Source organism: Prionailurus bengalensis, chromosome B2 (genome assembly GCF_016509475.1).
Source record: "Prionailurus bengalensis isolate Pbe53 chromosome B2, Fcat_Pben_1.1_paternal_pri, whole genome shotgun sequence".
Lineage (NCBI taxonomy): Eukaryota > Metazoa > Chordata > Mammalia > Carnivora > Felidae > Prionailurus > Prionailurus bengalensis.
In genome coordinates, this window is record NC_057349.1 from 110,315,780 (window position 1) to 110,331,186 (window position 15,407).

At 35.9% G+C, this 15,407-nt stretch overlaps 1 protein-coding gene across 1 annotated transcript in view; it reads right to left on the bottom strand.

Annotated features, from left to right (window-relative positions):
• The window catches only part of SERINC1 (serine incorporator 1), a 36,469-nt gene extending 31,312 nt beyond the window's left edge, over positions 1 to 5,157 (bottom strand). Inside the window, exon 1 of the mRNA XM_043592231.1 lies at positions 4,981 to 5,157. Within this exon, the coding sequence (XP_043448166.1) occupies positions 4,981 to 5,019 (39 nt within the window). The 5' untranslated portion in view covers positions 5,020 to 5,157. The remainder of the gene's footprint in view (positions 1 to 4,980) is intronic.
• Positions 5,158 to 15,407: the final 10,250 nt, after the last annotated feature.

Below are 15,407 nucleotides of genomic sequence, written 5' to 3' on the forward strand. Positions count from 1 at the left end.
TTCAAGGATAGAATATGAGAAAAACTTCCCCAAAAGAAATGAGTAGGTATTTTCACACCTGTCACAATGGCTAACATTAACAACTCAGGCAACAACAGATATTGGTGACATTGCGAAGAGGGCCTCTTTTGCACTGCTGGTGGGAATGCAAACTGGTGCAGCCACTCTAGAAAACAGTATGGAGATTCCTCAAAAAATTAAAAATAGAACTACCCTACGACCCCAAATTTGCACTACTAGGTATTCATCCAAAGGATACAGGAGAGCTGTTTCGAAGGGGCTCATGCTCCCCAATATTTATAGCAGCATCATCAACAATAGCCAAAGTATGGAAAGAGACCAAATGTCCATTGACAGATGAATGGATAAAGATGTGTGTATGTATGTATGTATGTGTATATACATGTGTCTATATACACATACATACATACACACCCACAATGGAGTATTACTTGGCAATCAAAAAGAAATCTTGCATTTGCAACTACGTGGATGGAACTGGAGGGTATTATGCTAAGCGAAATTAGTCAGAGAAAGACAAAAATAATATGACTTCACTCCTATGAGGACTTTAAAATACAAAACAGATGAATACAAGGGAAGGGAAGCAAAAATAATATAAACACAGGGAGGGGGACAAAACATAAGAGACTCTTAAATATAGAGAACAGACGGTTGCTGGAAGGGTTGTGGGAAGGGGGATGGGCTAAATGGGTAAGGGGCATTAAGTTTGTTGCACTATATACTAACTAACTTGGATGTAAATTAAAAAATAAATAATAAAAAAGAACATATTTACCAGAAGAAAAAAAAGTGATAAAAGATTTAAAGTCAGACATACTTAACCAATTTCAAAGACAAGTAAAAACTGTTCAAATATCCATGCAAAGGAAAAAAGTCAATAGAACATGTGAGATGTATTGGGAGGCAGTGGATACCAGGAGGTTGTAGATAAAACAGAATTCACAAAAAACACTATTAAGTTCTGAAGGAAATGGGTGTAATGGGTATACTATTATAGTAGTAAACAATGCCTCTCAAATAGGATATTTTTGCATATGAAAGAATTCAGGGATTTCAGCATCCATGAATTCTTCCAAACTCTAGCAAATGATAAAATTTAGTCAATTAGATGACATATCATTAAAAAAATTTTTGGGAAAAGCCATGGTTAAAAAGAAATATTTGAGCTTTGAAATCACTTAAGTGTAGAGCAGTGGTTCTCAAAAGGTAGCAGACATCAGAATCACCTGGACGGTTTATTAACATAGAATGCTGGGCCCTAGTCAGTGTTTCCAATAAATTCCCAGGTGTGCTGATGCTACAGGGTCCAGGGAATACACTTTAAGAATGACTTGTTTAGTTCTAAGACTAAATAACTAGGAGAACTATGGTTATAATACATAATGGTCATACATAAAATATAATACAAAAAGATTCTGGTTAAAGATGGCAGATTAAAGGTGAATTTACCCATGCTCCCTTTAGAAATACCAATACAATTCAAAAAATAAAGGGCTTTTAAAAATTTTGTTTTTAATGTTTTATTTATTTTTGAGAGAGAGCATGAGCGAAGGAGGGGCAGAACAAGAGAGGGACAGAGAATCCAAAACAGGCTCCAAGCTCTGAGCTGTCAGCACAGAGCCCGATGAAGAGCTTGAACTCACAAGCTGTGATCATGACCTGAGCTGAAATCAGGCACCCAATTATAAGCCATCAAAGGAAAATGTTAAGCAGTAAAATTTGTAGAGCAGAATTCTCAAATAGATCAGGAAATGGTGACATCAGGTAGCCTCCATAAGTGAGGCAGAGGTAGAGGTAAAAATAGAATTCATTACATGCTTTTTTAAAGAGCAGTTAAAACTCTCAGGTTTCATTCCATTTTTTACTCTGGCCAACCAAAGAGGATAAAGTAGAATTTCTCAAGCCTGGCACTATTGACACTTTGGGCCAAAAAAATTCTCTGTGGGGGTGGGGAGGGGGGTCCTGTGTAGTGTAAAATGTTTAGCAGTTTCTCTGGCCTTTACTCACTAGATGCACCTCTTACCCCAAAATTGGACACAAAAAAAATGTCTACAGACATTGCCAAATGCATCTTGGGGTCAAAACTATGCCCAGTTGAAAACCACTGCTATAGAAACATCTCAGAGGAATCTTTTTAGGAAATTCTCCTGATGAAGAAATGTTTAAACATTCAGCAACTCCTTTACTTTTATTTTTTCTTTTGTTAAATTCAGGAAAAATTCGATTTAATGCTTTAATTTAGCATGCTACCATTCCAAAAAAAAAAAATTTTTGTCCATTCATCCATGTGTATATATGCATTGAGAGAAAAGGAATGTTATTGGTGGTGGCATTTTTTTGTGTGTGACATTTTAACTTTGTACTCTGCTATGCTTGACTATTCATAGTGACTATGAATCATTTCTGCAAAAACAAGTCATTGTACTAAAAAATTAAAATCTAGCTGAGGCTCACAAATAGGCAGGCAGTAATCACTGGCTCTTTCTTCTTAACTACATTAAATTATCTTGGGCAAAAAAATGATAGCTATTGTATATAAGGTCCAGTAATTCAAAAAATCAATTCTAATCATTAATGCCATTGTTGAGATTGGGGTGGAGAAAAGCACTGAAGTAGGCATAAATTTTGCTGGTAATGTAGTTACAGGATTAGGTGGGAGATTCAGATATCTGAGTGCGTAACAGTCACTAATCAAAGACCAGGCATACATGAACCAAGGATTATGATCAATCTAATTCTAGGCCACTTGGCAAAAAGAAACAAACAAACAAACAAACCCACCTCAAAATAAAATAAAAAAATTAATGCTCCAATCTCTACACAACAGTATTATATGTATTTTTTTTTGTGCTTTTTTTCATAGTTCAGAATTTTCTACAGCGCTTTTATAAATCAGAAAAAAACTTCACAAAAATTGATTAAGCCTGAAGGACTCATTAAGATTTAATTGTGGTTTAACTTCCAATTTAATGACTTGAATAGTTTTGAAAATTTGAACAAATTTGAAATTTGTCAAAACCTCTAAGTAAATAAGCATATTGACTGTTAAGACTGTGGGAAAAAAACACATTTGTATATTACAAGGCAAAGTCCCCTTCAACTGCTATCAAATTACTCTAAAATTGAACAATTCAGGAATAGAGACAGAAGCACCAGAAAAGAAAGGGGAAAATATGACCAGAATTGCAGACTACAAAATCAATTCCCAGACTGGCCACAATAATCTAGAACACTAAAGATCAGCCTTGGCCATCTGGCATATCTGCCACAGATCTAATTACTGGAAGGTAAGAAAATTGCCTCCTTGTTACCACCTTTTCAATATACCTTGTTATTAACAGTGACTACAATGCAGTGTTAATTTTATCAGTTTTCTAGTCAATAAAGGTGAACAATTAAGTTGTAAAAACATTAATAGGAATATAGTATTTCCATATTGCTCACTAAAGTTATTTTCTGATTTAGAACACATAAATATTAAAAAAAACCTTAAAACATTTTTTTTTCCTTCTGTAACCATAAGTGTCCTTGAGGCAAAAAAGGTTGTTCAAGGTTCTGGAGATGAGAACAAAATGGGAAGTATGAATCCCTCCCTTTAAGTCTTTACTATATACAAAGAATATGCCAACTTGATAAATGGATAAATCTGACTTTACAAATCACACATCCCCCTCCCCCACCATGAAAGCAATGTTTTAACATTTATTATTTTGTAAAACATTTATTACATTATACCTCTTCTGTATTAGACAATAGACTCAAGTGGATTCTGAGTTTCTTATTGAGATAAAAAATACCTGGTTTCCATACCAAACTATGAGAAGAAATACGTAGGATATAATCAAGAGAATGGCCTGAGTTGAAATAACAATCTCCACGTATTATTTTATTAAAATTTAACTTTTACAGTTCAAGCAGTACATTGATTTCTGAAAAAAAGCGAGGTATGTAAAAGAATAAAAATTCTGACTGATGTATATAATGGGAGTCATTTGGGAAGTCAGACAAGCGTTAGAAGTGGAATTTAGAAATCACAGATTAAAGAACTATGATTTGAACGCAAATATCTCGCCCCAATTCATAAATAATTTATTAACTATAATATTAATATGCTGTTTACATTTGGGGGTGGTAGTGGAATGATTATCTTAAACTGAAGTTTATTTGCACCACCCAAAACAAGAAATTGTGCCACTATAATGAAAAATGGATTCATTCTAACAATGCTATCTATTTAAAATGGAACCCACACCTAATTAAACATGAAATTCCAGATTACCCAAGCATGCTTTATGTCAAAAGACACAGGATTTTCAGCACTGAACTGACCAGCTTTTAGAGATACATGTTATTACTTGAGAAATTTCCTCCTACCATTAAGGTTGAAGATCCAACCACAGAGCTAGAACTAAATAGTATTAGCGTGTCAATACTACCGCCAGGCTGTCCCAAATAGCCGGCACTTAATTGTAGTCGGCCCCACAGAACAAAGAGGCCAACATGCCTCCAGGGATGACAGTGCTGCAGTCTGAGGTCGCTGGGAATGTGACGAAAAGAGACGGGGAACTCCACGGAACAGGCCTAAGACCTTTGTTGAGATGGCCTACGCAGACACACAAACACAAAAACAACAAAAAAGCGCCTGGGAGAATGGGGAGTAGCTTTCACGAAAGACGGGGTGTTGGGGGAAGACTACCAGCTCTCTTCGCTTCTCCCATCGGGGTTATCTTCCCATCTCCTCTTCTCGGCCACCCGGGTCAGCTCTTTGCAAGACTCAGGGCCCTAAAGCTGAGTTGGATGACCGCGGGAGATAGGGAGAGAATGGGGACGGAAGGCACTCCCTGTTTGTTGGGTGGGGTACCACGTTACCGACGGGCCGCATCCAGCCCAGCTCGGGTTCCCTTCTCTTCCGCATCGTACGCTTAGCATCCCTTAGGCCACTAAAAACCTCCTTACCCAGCTCGCCATGGAGCACAGTCCCAAGACGTTCCCCATCTCCGCAACGTCGCAGGAGCAAAGGAGGGCGACAAAATGGAGACAGTATCTCTCCACCCTCTCAGGCCTTATTTACTATCAGCGAGCCACTTCCGGCGCATAGCCCACCCCGCCCCTTAGCTTTGCGTCACTTCCTTTGAGGCCTGTATTGGGGTGGGGGAGGGTGTCGTGTTAAGATTGCGCGTGCGCATGCGCATGCTTGGAACCTGAGGCGTTTTCTGCAGAGCGGAATCTTTTAACACTGCGGGCATAAAGTGGCTGGCTGAAGCAGCCGGACTGTGGTTTATTTACCACATTAAGAAAACGTTGTGAGAAAAATCTCACCTTTACTTAATATTTATTTGAATTTGAGTTAAGTAGAGGCTGAAGTGGTCGTTAATGATTTTGCCCTCGTCCATTAGAGGAATTTCTCACTTCTGGAGGATTGCTTTCTCTTTCTCGATGCTCATCCGTTCATCCACTTATTTCTAGTATTTAACACTTCTGCGTCTTTTCCTCCCCACTTAGTTTCTCAGGCATTACTGCAGACCACTGCCTGGGACAAATTTTATTGGGATATTTCTATTCTTTTGGGTACTTAACAGTTCACTGTAATAACGTGAACACGATAAGTGTCGTATCACTTATTTGCTGTTGACACGCATTTTAATTTCTTGTCCAATTAAGATGTTACAGGAAGCTTTCACATTCAAAAATTTTAATTGCATAAGAAGACATACTGGTTATAAAAACTTAAAGGTAGCATTGATTTTGTTGAATGTTACAAGCTGTTCAGGAGACGTTTGGAGCGCTTGATAATTAAGTGATGATGGCCAACTCCAGTGAATGTACAAAAAGTTCTAGTTCTTTTTATAGTGATTGGTCCCTGAAGATATTCTGGGAGAACAGTTTGGCCACAGAAATAACCTAAAATAGAAATAGGCATTGTCATTAATAATAAGACTCTTTAAAAATTTACAAAAATTAGATGTGTGAAGGTCAGGTAACACTTAGGAATCTGGAAGAACTGTGACCATTAACTGATAGGTAGCAAAAAGGAAGAAATGGAATTGGCTAAAAGACAGTTTAGTTTGGACATGTTGAACTTGAAGTCTCAGAAATGTTACCTCTCAGCACTTGAAAATGAAGCTTCAAAACCAAGAGTTAATGAGATGCAAAATTCAAAGTAACTTACATTGCTGTTATAGTTGAAGATGTCAGCCAATAAACAAGAAATCAGTTCCAGAGATAAAGCATGTAGTTGGGATCAAAGAATTGCAATGCAGGCTAAACAGATTTAAATAGAATCCCAAAGAGTGTTGAGATTTCAGGAGGTTGACCTAGGATTTTCATGGGGGAAAAAAAAAAAAGGAAGATTGGGTACATTGTTTTAAAAAGAAGAGTTCCTTGGTGCTAGTAAGTAAGGCTAGATTTGCACCTCATTGGTTGGTCAGGTGAAGTGGTCACTAGACCAAGGTTCACTTTTATTAGTCTTTTCAAAAGGGACATTCTTTGGATCTTCTGCTTGCTGACTTCTTGAATGTTGGCAGTTTGGCCCAGTTCAAGGTTTCAGGAAACAGGATGTGAAAGACAGTTCCTCTGAAATGGCTTCTCTGGCTCCATTTTAAAATGGTTCCACTTAAGTCATTTTAAGAAAGAGAGAGGATTGAGGTAGATATCCAAAGAGAAATGTTGTAGATTTATAAGAGTCCTTAATATGGATTCAAAAAATTTAACCCTGGAAAAATTATCAACTGGGGAAAAGCTATTTAGTTTTTAACTTCTCACTTTGATTGTTAATGTCATTTACATACCCCTCCTTCCAAGTTCTGCACTTTAAATTCTGCTTTCAGTGTAAGTTGTGAAAATATCTTTTATAAGGTCCTTGACTTCTCAAAATCTTAGAATCCTTGTTAGTAATATATCAACCTTAAAGAGTTGAGAAGATTAAATAATAACACATGGTCTTATAAATGATAGCACCATGTAAGCCTACTGTAGATAATCAATACAAGCTAGTTTACCCCCAAAATAAGTTATCTTAAGGAATAATAACACATGGTCTTATAAATGATAGCACCATGTAAGCCTATTGTAGATAATCAATACAAGCTAGTTTGCCCCCCAAACTAGATTGTCTTAAGGATGAATAAAATTTGTGCATAGCTTACATTGTACAATGCAAGGAGTGAAAAGGTTTGTGAAAAATATTTTATGATTTTAATCCTAAAATAATTAAATTCTAAATGTAAACATGTTTAAATATTTCAACCTATGTTCTGTAAGAATAAACCAGGAATAGATTAAACAAAATAGCCTATAGGGGTCAGTATAAACTTAGAATTAGAAGAGACTCTATTCTGATTAAAGAAATGCTTTTGTCATTGAAGACAGATTTTGACTTTTTTTAAAATTAAAAACCAAGGAATAATAAAGGTATAAAGGCTCTCCTAAATTGTTACCTTAATATTAAAATAGCCTGTGAACAATTTTCTTTCTACACAGATTTTTTCCCCAAAAGTAAGCCAGTAATTCCCATGACAACCAGATATGTATGTCTACACCAGTGGAGTAGATGAATACAAAGGTATAATATTTATTTCAGGCAGAACATACACAAATTTAGAGAAAAAAAAAGCAAATATTCATCATGCAAATAATGAAGTGGGTAGAGAAATCAAATATTTCTAGTGTTTAGTATACCATTTTACAATTATGTAGAGTGACTACTTGAAGAGATGCTAATGGCATTTCTAAAACATTTTGCATCTCAGGGGCAATTAGCTAAAATATGTTAAGGATTTATTGACCTCTCATAAGAGTTGATAAAATATAATATCATACATTGAAGAACTATTAAAATCAAGCATCCATTCACCAAAAAATGTTATTATACTGTAGAAAGGAGAAACCATTTCTATTTAGGCATTTATCAGATTTTTGAATTCTTATTAAATATGTTAAGGCAATGTCTAACACTTTCCAACAGAAATATAATATATGCCACATTTATAATTTAAAATTTTCTAGTAGCCACATTAAAAAGAAAAAGAGACAGATAAAATTAATTTTAACAATACTTTAACAAACATTTAATTTAACCCAATATCATTTCAACATAACATTAATGTAAAAATTAATGAGATGCTTTACATTATTTTTCATGTTAAATTTTCTAAATCTGGTTTATATTATACATTTACAGCACATCTCAATTCAGACTAGCCACATTACAAGAGCTTGAGAGTCCCCCAAATTGGACAATGCATATCTAAATGTTGAAGGAGAAGGGGCACCTGTGTGGCTCAGTCGGTTAAGCATCCAACTTCAGCTCAGATCATGGTTTCATGGTCCATGAATTTGAGCCCCACATTGGGCTCTGTGCTGTTAGCTCAGAGCCTGGAGCCTGCTTCAGATTCTGGGTCTCCCTCTCTCTCTACCCCTCCCCTGCCTGTGCTCTGTCTCTCTCTCTCTCAATCTCTCAAAAATAAATAAACATTAAAAAAATTAAAGTAGTTTTTAAAATAAATAAATAAATAAATAAATAAATAAATAAATAAATAAATGTTAAGGGAGAAAACTGAAGCAATTATCCAGATGACCCAGTACAAGCAAAACTAACACACACACTTTTCTTTGTGTAAATTATTTAGATATTTCAGGATAAAGTGGTTTTAAGCCTGTGCATTTACTTCAGGCATTAAATTGGTTTCATCTAATTTATTTTGTATAAAAATTAAATCTGAGAGAATTGTAAGAAAGGTAAATGTTAAGGTCTTATAATTATATAGGCTATCATATTATTTTTTAAAAATTAATTTATTTTTTAAGTAGACTCCACAGCATGGAGCCCAACATGGAACTTGAACTCATGGCCCTGAGATAGAGACCCAAGCTGAGATCAAGAGTCAGACATTTAACTGACTGAGCCATCCATACTGCTATTTTATATGTTTAAACTTAGCCAGATATGATTTTCAAATAGCCCATAATTCCATTTTAGCCAATTTATCCTGATGTTTTAATTCACTTGAGCTTCTATGGCTTTAGCTTTCTCCCCTCTAGAATTAGTTGTAACAACAGGGTGCTCCCTGGAGGCTTTTGACATTTTAAGCAGCCTGAACTCTAGTGACCCCAGACAGGCTTGTGGACTCTCACCCAGTTGTCTACACCTCATTTTACTTCCTGTTGTCGGCCAATGAAAGACAAAACTGCAAGCTGCACAATAAAATGTGTTTCATTTATTTGGTATCTTAGGGATTGCAACTGGGAGACAGAGTTCAGCAAAACTGAAAGTGTAATCTGGAGAGACAAAGGAGGTTAGAGTTTTTAAAGAAGAAAGAAGGAATTTACATAAATTGCTTTGAATGAAATGTAATTGTTTCTAGTATTGCTACAGTTACACTACCATTAGTTACAGTTACTACTATATATGATTGTTTCCTAGGGTTAATGTTAGGCCGAAAGTCCTTTTATGTTCATTCTAACATGCAGCAGATTTCTTGACTTTTAGTTGAGTTCAGCAACAATTCAGAGTATTTGAGACAGGAGACATGCATAAGCCCCATTTCCTCAGTGTCGTCCTGGTTCCATTTTAAACAACCCTCTTAGCAATGCTTACTCCATTTTATTCTCTCTGTTATCACTATATTCTCCATTACCTCATATAATACTCCTGCAAATTCTAACGTAAAGTGAATCTTTTTATTCTTTCTGCGGAGTGATTAAGAACTTTGGGTAATTTTCCTCCTTGGTTCTCACTCTGCTGAAGATTTGCTTTAATTTAATTTAATTTAATTTAATTTAATTTAATTTAATAATTTAATTTAATTTAATTTAATTCTAAAAAAAATTATAACAAAAGTGTGGACATACTTCCACTTTTCCTATCAAGTTTTACTCAACCCAGTAATACCTGGTAGGATCTTAATTTTTTCATAAAACATCCTAATATTTCCTAGTATTAAAGTATTTATATCTGGAACCCATTCTACATTATGTGCAAAAATCCTAGGTTTAGCTGCTTGGTAGCATCCAGCTATGTCATTTATTGCATTATTTTCCCCAAACTTTTAATCAGAGTCTTGATATAGCTTGTCCTGGCTTCCACTAATTCGACCATATTGCTAATAAATCTGTCCTACTTCAGAAACAATCTTATCTTCCTTAAAGATTTAGTGTCAGAGGAAGCTACCTGCATGAACTATCCTCCTTTGACATCTCCATTGACAACGGAATTTCTTGCCTCAGTTAGCCCAATTTACTTACATTGTATAGCAGAGTCCAGTCTTTCTGGGAATCATCCAGTTTTTTAAATCCTCTCAAGGTTTGTAGGGTTGAGAATAGAGCTCTCTCCACTTAGTTTCTATGCGATGGAAAAAGACCTTTCTAGCACCATTAATATAAATGCCATGCACATTTCCCCTTCCCAGCAATACTCATCTAGCAGTTTAGATGCTATAGAAGGGCACTCTTTAGTTAAATTTTGTGGTATGCTTTGATTCAGGCATGGTTAGACAGCACCACACTTCAGCAATCCCAAATGTTAGTCTTTAGTAAGACTAACATATATGTGGGAATTATGCTTTAAAAAGTAGCTCTCACATACAAATAGAGTCCAAAAGATGGACTTTTCCCATTAGATCTCTATACAGAAATAACCTTTGATTAAATAGAAGTACAGAGAAGTATTTAGAAACATGCTAGAATCTGGAGTAAGGATGCCTGTGCTTAACTGCTACGTCCACCTCAAATTAGCTGTGTAATCTTAAGTAAGTTTCGTTTTTTTGTGCTTCCAATTCCTCAACTTTAAGATGGGAGAGTAACAGTACCTTCTTCCTAATTTTGCTATGAGGATTAAATGAAAACAGGTGAATACACAGAATAGTGTCAGGCCCATGGTTAAGTGCTCGGTAAATATTAGCTACTACTTCTAGATATCAGGGATTTTTCTTCTCTTTTGTCTTTGTTTTCTTTAATACCTCTCCATAGTTTCTTGGGATACCTGGTGGTTCAGTCAGTTAAGGATCCCATTCTTGGTTTTGGCTCAGGTCTCATGAGTTCAAGCCCAATCTCAGGCTCTGTACTGTCAGCACAGAACCCACTTGGGATTCTCTCTCTCTCTCTCTCTCTCTCTCTCTCTCTCTGTCCCTCCCCCACTTGTGCTTTCTCTGTCTCTCTCAAAATAAATAAATAAACTTAAAAAAATACCTCCCTCTAGTTTCTTAATCTTTGAAACCCAGTGTCTAGCTCTCAAATGTTTCCATCTAATTTTCTCCTCAATAAAACAGAAGGCAGAATAGTGTAAAGGCTTCCAGCCCCAGTAACTAAATAACTATAAGAAAAAACAGACCTTTTTAATAATTTCTGTTAACAGTTAACCATAGAAATAAAACTTCCAGTTATTTTGTCAGCCAAAGATGGGTTTATTCAGGAATAGCAGAGAATTACAATCCAGGACAAGCAAGCTACAGCAAAACCATAGGCAAGTATGGAAAACAAAGGAGAGAAATGCTCTTTTTATAGAGGAAAGGCAGGAGTTGGGAGGCACTGTTATAAACTAAAAGTCTATTAGAGTGAACTGGGAGTTTGAGCATAGTGGCTTCTCATGGGCTGGGCTGGGCTGCTGCCAGAGGTAGAAGAATGTTCCTTCTTCTGTCTGGCACAGTCAAGTAGTATGGACTTGTAAGGTCCTTCTCTTCCTGTTGGGTGTGTTATTGAGAACTGGTGCTGGGTGCAAGAGCTCCCCCTGCTGGCCTCCCAAGTTCATTCTAAATGAGATGGGGCTTTTTAAATTATTAATTTTCACATAATTTATTAAAGTACAACTCCTATGCATTGTTTTCTTAAGAGAATATTTGTTTCTTTTTCAAATCTTACCAAATACCCATCTCAAGAGGAGGTAAGAATAGAGGTATTTAGAACGTATCCTGGAGGCAGAGCAGTTCTAGGATTGGTTGATATAAGCTTTTAAGCATGGTCATTTTGAGAGAAAGGAAGGGAATTCTCTGCACCCTCCTCATACCCCATCAAACATCTCTTTTCCATATGGAGGAAAGCATTTCTCAGAAGCCCTCCCCACCTGCCATTAGACTCTTCTTCAGCCTCAAGATCAGAATTGTGTTATATGTCTTTGCTTAAAACAATTTTTGGGAAAGGGAATGGAGATACCATGATAAATTTACTCATCAGTGTTTTCACATGGAATCCTGAAGAGCATAGCCTTGGATCAAACCTAAGCAAAATTAAAGTTCTGTTACCATGTTACCTCAAGTTTAAAAGCTGCTTCTTTCAGAGAGAACCCAAATAGATAGAATCATGAATGAAAGAGGAGAGATCACAACCAACACCACAGAACTACAAACAATTATCAGAGAGTACTATGAGAAATTATATTCCAACACTGGACAACCTGGAGGAAATGGACAAATTTAGACACCCATACACTATCCAAAGCTCAAATGGGAAGAAACAGATAATTTGGATACAGCCATAATCAGTGAAGAAATTGAATCAGTTATCAAAAATCTCCCAACAAATAAGAGTCCTGGGCCAAATTGCTTACCAGGAGAATTCTACCAGACATTTAAAGCAGAGTTAATACCTATCCTTCAAAAAATAGAAACAGAAGGAAAGCTTCCAGACTCATTCTGTAAAGCCAGTATTATCCTGATTTCCCAAACCACTTAGAGACCCCACTAAAAAGAATTATAGGCCAATACCCTGATGAACATGGGTGCGAAATTCTCAACAAGTTACTAGCAAATCAAATTCAACAATAAATTAAAAGAATCATTCATCATGATCAAGTGAGATTCATTCTTGGGCTGCAGGGCTGGTTCAATATTTGCAAATCAATCAATGTGATACATCACATTAACAGAAGAAAGGATAAGAACCACATGATCCTGTCAATAGATGCATAAAAAGCATTTGACAAAATACAGCATCATTTCTTAATAAAAACCCTCCAGAAAGTCGAGATAGAAGGAACATACCTTATCATCATAAAAACCATATATGAAAAGCCCACAGCTAATATCATCCTCAATGGGGAAAAACTGAGAGCTTTCCCCTTGAGATCAGGAACACGACAGGGATGTCCATTCTCACCACTGTTGTTTAACATAGTGTTGGAAGTCCTAGCCTTAGGAATCAGACAACATAATGAAATAAAAGGCATCCAAATTGACAAAGAAGTCAACCTTTCGCTTTTTACAGATGACATGATACTCTACATAAAAAACCCAAAGACTCCACCAAAAAGCTGCTAGAACTGATACATGAATTCAGCAAAGTTGGAGGATACAAAATTAATGTACAGAATTGGTTGTATTTCTATACACCAATAAAGAAGCAACAGAAAGAGAAATCAAGAAATCGATCCCATTTACAATTGCACCAAGTACCATAAAATACCTAAGAATAAACCTAACCAAAGATATAAAAGATATGTATGCTGAAAACTATAGAAGCTTATGAAGGAAATTGAATAAGACACAAAGAAATAGAAAAACACCCCATACTCAATTAATTTTATTAATTTTTTTTCTTCCTCTAAAATAACAAAAAAAGAACAGAAAGAAATGACAGCCAGGTCCTTGACTGGTCAATGATGGGTCAAATGACAGATAGATATAAGCAATTTAGTGTCTGAACTAAAATTTAGAACCATGATAATAAAAATACTAGCTGGGATTGAAAAAAAGCATAGATTCCTTTCTGCAGAGATAAAAGAAGTTAAATCTAGTCAGAACAAAATTAAAAATGCTATAACCAAGATGCAGTCTCAAATGGATGCCACAATGGCAAGCCTGGACAAAGCAGAGCAGCGAATCATCTATATAGAAGGCAAAATTATGAAGAATAATGAAGCAGAAAAAAAGAAGGAAACAAAGGCGAAAGATACAAGACTTAGAGAACTTAGTGACTTATTAAGGAGGAATAACATCTGAATAAGAGGAGTCCCAGAAGATGAAGACAGAGAAACATGGGCAGAAGGTTTAGATGAGCTAATTATAGCAGAAAACTTTCCTAATCTGAGGGAGGGCATAGACATCAAAATCCAAGAAGCATAGCCTACTCCCATCAGATTCAACAAAAACTGACCATCCCCATGGTGTATCATAGTCAAATTCACAAAATACACAGACAAGGAAAGAATTATGAAATAAGCAAGGGAAAAAAGTCCTTAACCAATAAGGGAACACAGATCAGGGTCGCAGCAGACCTATCCACAGAAACTTAGCAGGCCAGAAAGGATTAGCAGCATACATTCAACTTACTGAATAAGACAAATATGCAGCCAAGAATTCTTTATCTTGCAAAACTGTCATTCAAAATAGAAGGAAAGATAAACAGTTTCCCAGAGAAACAAAAACTAAAGGAGTTCATGATCACTAAGCTATCCATGAGTGGAGAAAAGATGATACAAACCAAAAAACAACAAAAGCAAAAAAAGACTAGAAAGGACCAGGGAACATCACCAGAAACATCAACTCTACAGGCAACACAATGGCACTAAAAACATACCTTTCAATACTCTAAATGTCAACGGACTAAACACTCCAACCAAAAGGCATAGGGTATTAGAATGGATAAGAAAATGAGACCATATATTTGCTGCTTACAAGAGACTCATTTTAGACCTAAAGACACCTCAGATGAAAGTAAGGGGATGTAGAACAATCTATCATGCTAATGGTCATCAAAAGAAAGCTGCAGTAGCCATACTTATATCACACAAAACAGATTTTAAAATAAAAACTGTAACAAGAGATGAAGAAGGGCATTATATCATAATTAAGGGATCTATCCACCAAGAAGATCTAACAATTGCAATACTTATGCACCCAACGTGAACAACCAGATATATAAATCAATTAACCACAAACATAAAGTAAGTCATTCATAACAATACCATAATAGTAGGGGACTTCAACACCCTATTTACAGCAATGGACAGATAATCTAAGCAGAGAATCAACAAGGAAACAATGGTTTTAATAAAACACTGGATTGGATGGAGTTAACAGATATATTCAGAACATTTCATCCTAAAGCAGCAGAATGAACATTCTTCTCGAGTGCACATGGAACATTCTCCAGGATATGTCACACACTGGGACACAAATCAGCCCTCAACAAGTACAAAAAGATCGAGATTATGCCGTGCATATATTCAGACCACAACACTATGAAACTTGAAATGAAGCACAAGAAAAACTTTGGAAAGACAACAAATACTTGGAGACTAAAGAACATCCTACTAAAGAATGAAAAGGTTAACCAGGAAGTTAGAGGAAATTAAAAAGTCATGGAAGCCAATGAAAATGACAACAACACAGTCCAAAACCATCTTTTTAAAGACACTTTTCCAAAGAGGACATCCAGATGGCTAACAGACATAT